Source organism: Meleagris gallopavo, chromosome 7 (assembly GCF_000146605.3).
Source record: "Meleagris gallopavo isolate NT-WF06-2002-E0010 breed Aviagen turkey brand Nicholas breeding stock chromosome 7, Turkey_5.1, whole genome shotgun sequence".
Taxonomy (NCBI): domain Eukaryota; kingdom Metazoa; phylum Chordata; class Aves; order Galliformes; family Phasianidae; genus Meleagris; species Meleagris gallopavo.
Genome location: NC_015017.2, coordinates 2,517,574 through 2,523,805, shown reverse-complemented (window position 1 = coordinate 2,523,805; position 6,232 = coordinate 2,517,574). Strand labels below are relative to the sequence as shown.

The following is a 6,232-nucleotide window of genomic DNA, read 5'->3' as shown; positions in this document are numbered from 1 at the left end:
CAAGCACTGGGTTTTGGAGCAGAGAGTCAGGGCCAGGTAGAAGGAGAGGAAAAGGCTTTTATTGGCGTTCCCCATCTTCAACTCAGGCACTTCGCTGCTCCCGGGGGGGCTGGGTGTGCAGGGGGATGCAGGCAGGATGCAGGACAGCCCCCCTGGGTTGGGCACTTTCCCCCAGTGCTCGCCGTCGCCCGAATCGCCCCACGGGCCTGATGCCACGGCCGGTGTACCAGAAGGGGTCGATGTCTGGGTCTGCAAAGAGAGAGAAGAGGAACAGTCAGTGCAGTGAGGCACAGCACGTGGGGAAGAAAGAAAGGGACCCAGGGGAGAGAGGAGTGCTCGGGGCTGCCTGCTGGCTGCTGCAAAGCAACACTGCTCGAACCTATGGGGGGACCAGGGAGGGTCCTGGGAGTTCCCTTACTCCTGCTCTCCTTACTCCTGATTTCCATGGAGCGCTCACGGAGGCGGCCGGCGGCGGGCAGGGCCATGCAGGTGAGCAGCAAGCACAGCAGGCAGGTGGCCCCTAGCTTCATCCCCGAGGCTCTCCCACGACAGCGGTTCGGCAACGGCGACAGTCCCAACCTGCGGGCACACATACAGAGCAATCGCGTTCTGAGGGTGTCACGAAGCCGGCGGCTTCCCTTGGCTGGAACCTGATCGGGTTGGTAGAGAAGTGATGGAGAAAGCGCGTCCCTGCCGTGGGAACGCCATCGCCATCCGGATCCCATCGCAGCATCCCGGGACCGGCGGCAGGCTCACTCCCAAGAGGTGGGAGGATGTGAAGTTTGCGGCAACCCCGCCTGCAGCCGAAGCCGTCGGCTCGGGGAAGCAGCCGTGAGAGCCCACGCCGCGCTCCCTTCGCCCCACGCTTACCTCGGTCCCGCAGCGCCCGGTGCCGTCCCGCGGAGCCCAGCGCTCTCCCTGTGCGCCCCGGGGCGCCGCTCGCCGCTTTTATGCCCGGTTCGGTGCTGATGTCAGAAACGAGCCCCGGCGGGGACAGAGCCGAAGCATCTCCCCTCCCCGCCGCCCCCCGCGCTCGCTCTCGTCAAATCAGGAAAGGGATTTTCGTGACTCATAGAGGGCCATAATTTTATCTCCAGCCGGCCGAGGCACATCGTTCGGGAGCGTTCTGATCTTCGTCCTCGACGTGACGCGGTTCGGAACGAAGGGAAGAATTCCACTCGTGCTGGAGGGAGCGAGGGGGGCTGGGAGAGATGCGGTCGAGCCCGGACGAGCAGGTGGACGGCCACCTCCAAGCATCCCCTGCTCCGTGGGGCTGGAGCAGCAGCTGGGTACCCCTGACCGTGCTCACCCCGAGCAGTGCTGCATTGCTTCTCATGATGCCCTCCAGCGAGGGGGCACTGCCGGGACAGCCAACCCCATATGGCCAAAGGGGTGTCCCGTGCAAGGGGCTGCATGGAGTCAGGGTTTAACCACAGCACTTAGGCAAAGGGGAGGGCAGGGAGACAAAGCATCCTTAGTTGCAGCATGCTGAAGGAAGACACTGTGAAATAAATCTATGGGTTCTGGACCCTATGTCAGCTTTATTGTGTGATGTAGTGTACATATATCACCTCTACACAGACCAACAAATATTAATGTGGATAACTACAACCTGAACATTGCGTTATTTGTACGCTGCTGAGACTCACAAGGAGGGCTTTAGAGGGTCAAGAGTCTGCCTGACCACCTGAAAGGACTTGGCTTACTGATGGAACCGGGTACAGCAAGAGTGTGTGAGGTGAGGGCTGAACCATAGCACCAAAGCAAACCCACAGCGTTGCCCAGAGCTCAGTAGGGATTTCTGCTCACCAGCTGCAAACCAGCATGGTGCAGAGCCTCCACGGATGCTCCAGGGAGGGTGGACGTGTGTGTGTGTACCATCAACTGCTTGCAAGTTGGGGTGGATGAAAGCAGTCGCACTGCAACGAGTGTGACTCTTTCCACTTTCTGAACTTTAGGCCACAAGGATTTCATTTTAAAAAAGGAAAACTGGTTTTGTTCCATCCACAGTGGGTAGGTTTCCAGCCTCCAGCCTCACAGGACTGCTCTGGGATGACTACAGGACTAATGTCTAGATAGTGAGTTCTCTGCTATGACCAAAGCTAAACCTTGCAGATTCATACTAAAGGTAAAGGCAGATACTGAGCTGAATTTTTAACAAAAATCTCCTCCCCCCGTCTCCAGTTAGTGGAAGCAGAAGGTGGAGGAAAACAGCCAGCCTGGGTAAGTAGGAGGGTGCTAGCAGCGCTGTTGCTGCCTTCTAGGAGCTCAGTGCCAGTGCAGCCTCTAGGGGACACAGGCACACCTCCAGGGGACTTTTCTGCAGACTATGCAGAGCTTGGTGCTGATGGAACCTTGCAGGGAGACAAGGCACCTTTGGTCAGACTGACCCCAAGCCCTCTTCCCACTGGTCCAGTGAAAGCTGCTGCCTCTTCCCACAAGCCTCACCTCACTCCTGCCCCCATATGAGCCCAGCTGCTTCAGGCAAGAAGCCTCAGCATGTACCTACTGGGTTTAGTGCAAAGAGTCATTGGCCAAGAGCTCGCTGGGAGCAACGCAATGCAGCTCCCGTGCAGGGAAAGGAAGCGATGCCCCGAGGATGAGGCAGGACCAGTGCTGGGCTGCACGTCTGGCCCTGGGACACTGTGCTTTACCATGGGGACCCTTCCTCTGGCATCACCACCACGGGTTCTCACAATGTCTCTACTGTGAGAAGGGACAAGGAGAGCAGCATCCTGCCCAAACAGATGTGGTCCTCATGATTATCCGGCCATGTGTCTGCACTTCAGCAACTTGTTCCTCTCTCTTCCAGCTTCCAGGGGGATGTGGCCATGGGAGAAGGAAGGGCAAGCACTGGGGGAAGGCTGTGTGCTGAAGTCCTGCACTGTCACTGAAATGCAGTGGCGAGTGGGTGTCCCCTCTTCAGGACAAGTGGGTCATCACTGGCTTCTGCGAGGCACAAGAGGCAAAGCATCAGCACTGCTGTCTCCTGTCCCGTTTGACACGGACAGCATATTCCCTGTCCCTCCTGGGGCTCTGGAGGGGAGCACTGGAGAATGGGGTACCACAGCCAGCCCGGCCACGTACCGCAAAGAGACGCTCCACTCTCCTGTTCTTCCCATTGGGGTTCCTCTGCGTCAGCGAGCCGCGGTAAACTGAGTTGCGGTCAAAGGAGTCATCGAAGCCTGTAATGGAAGAAGAGACATGAGGTGAGGCTGGGTAGTGCTCCAGCTCTGCAGAGCGGATTAGGCTTGCCCAATGATGTCTGGCTTGATGGAGCATCTCTCTATCTTCTTTGCAGAACTGACGTGTCCTCGAGGCTGCCTTTATCCGCCTGCCCTTTGCCTTAGGAGAGTGGATGACTGAGGGGACCTTTCCACCTACCAGCCTGTGCCTGGGAAGCAGAGCTTTTAATTGTCTGCTCACATGGGGAAACGCAATTCCTTCTTTGCATTAAGTGATCTTTCCCCTCCTTTCCTCCACTCATCTTCTATTTGGCGTTATCTGGAAGGAGAACCATTCCTTTTGCCTGTAAGCATATGAGGCAAGATAACGGAAATAGAAAAGTCATTTCCTAATGGCATTTGCTGATATCTGTCAGGATGAAACTTTTCCTGTGATTGCCCTCTGCCAAATGGGCTGCTGGGCTGAGTTTCAGGTCATGGCCTACTTTGAAGCACTCCCAAGCTGCCATTTTCCATGGCTTGGCTCTCAACCTTTCTGTGGGACCAGTGGCAGAGATGGGCGAATAGCAGGGCAAAGGATACCCTCCCCAGAGGAATCAGTGAGAAGAAATGGCTAAGGAAAGAAGCTTAGGTGGGGTGCTGAGGGCTAGTTTTGAAGGCAGAGCCACCAGGGTGGTGGAAGCCAGCACTGCAGAGCAATGGCCCTTGGGGCAGGCAATTGTCTGCCACCAAGACCTGTATGGCAGCCACCTCATCCTGTCCCCAGCACTGACCCTGATTCTCTACCACAGATGAGGCGTCCTTCATGGCTGTGCTGGCAGGACACAAGCACAGGAAACAGCATTCCAAAAAGGGAGAAAATAGGGAGAGAGAGATAGAGATGACTGAGCATCTTATGAGCTGAGGTCATCCCACAGACAGAGTCACAGCTCTTACCAGTGATTTCAAAGGGGCTGTTGAACCTCCTCCTGAGGACCTGGGGCCCAGACATTGCCTGCAAGAGAGGGAAAGCAGTCTGTGGTGCGTCTGAGAGTCTGAGGGAAAGCAGTCTGGGAGAACACAGGTGCCTCCAGGGGATGCCCTGCTGCCCTTGCTGAGCATTCAAACCCGCATCCTGGAACACGGGATTAAGGCTTATTAAACACATGCTAAACACATACCCACCTTAACATCATCCAAAGACTCCCCTGGGCTGCTGGTGGGGTTGGGGGAGTAGAGGTGGAAGGCCTGCGGATAGAAAAGGGGCACAGGTCTCTGGGTTTGCTTCACCCCAAAGCAGCCTCCCATCTCATCCTGAGTGAGGCTCAGAGCAGCTGGGAAGGAGCTGGAAGCAGCCAGGCAGCCGTCCCTGTGCTCACAACTCCCCTCCTCCCCGCTCACCTGCCCATTTGATTTCTTCCTTGCCTTTTCCACCGGCTTCACCGTCAGCCCCGCAGCAGACAGAGCCGCGATTCGAGATTCAATATCCGATATCTTTAAAGGGAGGGAAACAAAACAGGTGGGCAGCGTGTGGAAGACTCCCAACCAGCTTTGTTAGCTGGGCTGGAGGTCAAGTAGCTCCTGATGAGCCCTTACCTCACTCTCTGCCTGCTGTACCTGTGCAGCTGCCGAGGCCACTTTGTCCTCCAGCTCCGACAGCTCCGAGTCGGTCGTGCCGCAGTGCCGAGCCCCTTCCTCGAGCTCTGACAGGGTTGTTTCCAGCTGATAGGCCTTCCCAGCAGCTAGATAGACCTGGAATAAAAAGAGAAAAAAATAATAGATTGTACTATTAAGCTTCCTGCTTGCTCTTCCCCTTCGTGTGACCACAGCCCCTGCTGCTCTTCTACGGCCACCTGCCTGCCCTGCAGCCCTGGCAGCACCACTCAGTTCTGGCAGGGCTCTTTGTCTCTGTGTGTCCCATTGGAAGGAGATGTGTTACTCAAGTGCTGTTACCGCCCCTTGGCTACTACTCAGATGCAAGACCAAGCAAAGCAATTTAGTAGAAATTAGATTGTCTATACAATAACATCAGAAGGCCACAGTTTTGCTGAATAATCCCAAAATCTCAGTACTGCTAATGCATGGCCAGCTCCTCCAGCCCTCTCTGCTGGTATGCTGAGCACCCACGTGTCCCACATCCTATAGATCCCTACTGACCCCATTGCAAACCCCGAGGCAGCGTGTCCATAACCAAGTGCAATCATTCAGTCTATGAGTCACAAGGGCATCGTTTGCTGCTGGGCCATTAAACATCATTAAGCATCCTCAAGGCAGGTGGCATCCTTAGAGTGCAACCGGTGGGACGTGACTCACCAGGGACCTGAGAGAATGGTGGGATGAGCACCTGGCTCCCATGGCCATGAGCAGGAGAAGCAGGAAGCCCAAAGTTTGCTCTTGCACCAGTCAGCTCTCCAAAGGAAGGAGCGTGGCTCACTTGGACAGCAGGAGGGGCTCAGCATCATGGGATGGGACAGTGGGGATGTCAGAAGGCATGGCTGGTGGAGCACAAATGTGATGCCCAACTAGGAGGGCCAAGCTATGAGGAACCTTTGTGTCTGTGAACTATGAATAACCTACTGTTTGAGGCATATAAGAAAACCAGAGTGTGTCAACTCTCGGTTAATCCTTTTGAGGCAAACAGAACTCTTTCCTTTCCCTAAACTCTACTCTGAGCCTCACAACCTGCAGCTGGGAGGGCTGCTGCATCCTTATACATATATGCTTGTGGTGCCTATCCTTTGACCTCCAGAAAGCCTGCTAACAAGAAGCTTGGGGGGTCCAACTGCACTCCCACCCCCAATTCCCTCCCTGCTCACAGGAGCTCTGGGGAACCTTACATTTTCCTCAAGCTCACGGTATGCTTCAGCCGTCTCTTTCCCATCCTCCATGCTGAGATGCAGGGCACAGCTACTACTGCCCCAGCTCTGTCCTTGCAGTGACTCAGAGACTGCTTTCTCCGTGGCATTTATGGCTCTCAGTGCTTTGGCCGTGATTTCACTCAAAGCCTGAGCTGAGGACCTCTGTGAATGCCCAGTCAAAGTGCAGGAAGGGGTGAGAGAAGAAAAAAA

General features: G+C 55.6%; 3 protein-coding genes across 15 annotated transcripts in view; 1 reads left to right on the top strand and 2 right to left on the bottom strand.

Moving 5' to 3' along the window:
- RAB17 (RAB17, member RAS oncogene family) overlaps positions 1-1,513 on the top strand; it is a 9,845-nt gene extending 8,332 nt beyond the window's left edge. For all 3 annotated transcript variants that reach the window (XM_019616875.2, XM_019616876.2, XM_031554090.1), the window contains one exon: positions 1,098-1,513. In XM_019616875.2, the coding sequence (XP_019472420.1) occupies positions 1,098-1,492 (395 nt within the window). In that variant the 3' untranslated portion in view covers positions 1,493-1,513. The remainder of the gene's footprint in view (positions 1-1,097) is intronic.
- Positions 38-956, bottom strand: PRLH (prolactin releasing hormone). 3 transcript variants are annotated; one of them, XM_031554091.1, is made up of 3 exons: positions 871-956; positions 380-579; positions 38-249 (listed from the first exon to the last, which is right to left on the bottom strand). In XM_031554091.1, exons 2-3 carry the CDS (start codon positions 528-530, stop codon positions 83-85), a joined length of 318 nt encoding a protein of 105 aa, XP_031409951.1. In that variant the 5' UTR covers positions 531-579; positions 871-956; the 3' UTR covers positions 38-82. The 3 variants fall into 3 exon arrangements, with proteins under 3 accessions (XP_031409951.1, XP_031409952.1, XP_010711557.1); XM_031554092.1 differs by having other exon boundaries at positions 419-579; XM_010713255.3 differs by having other exon boundaries at positions 434-579.
- A 115-nt stretch (positions 1,514-1,628) lies between the features above and the next one.
- MLPH (melanophilin) overlaps positions 1,629-6,232 on the bottom strand; it is a 19,753-nt gene continuing 15,149 nt past the window's right edge. For 5 of the 9 annotated variants that reach the window (XM_003207370.4, XM_003207372.4, XM_003207373.4 and 2 more), the window contains 7 exons: positions 6,002-6,184; positions 4,761-4,916; positions 4,566-4,658; positions 4,350-4,412; positions 4,122-4,179; positions 3,088-3,185; positions 1,629-2,949 (listed from right to left, as the gene is read on the bottom strand). In XM_003207370.4, the coding sequence (XP_003207418.1) occupies positions 2,923-2,949; positions 3,088-3,185; positions 4,122-4,179; positions 4,350-4,412; positions 4,566-4,658; positions 4,761-4,916; positions 6,002-6,184 (678 nt within the window). In that variant the 3' untranslated portion in view covers positions 1,629-2,922. The remainder of the gene's footprint in view (positions 2,950-3,087; positions 3,186-4,121; positions 4,180-4,349; positions 4,413-4,565; positions 4,659-4,760; positions 4,917-6,001; positions 6,185-6,232) is intronic. The other 4 variants (XM_031554088.1, XM_003207375.4, XM_003207374.4 and 1 more) reach the window with 2 other exon arrangements.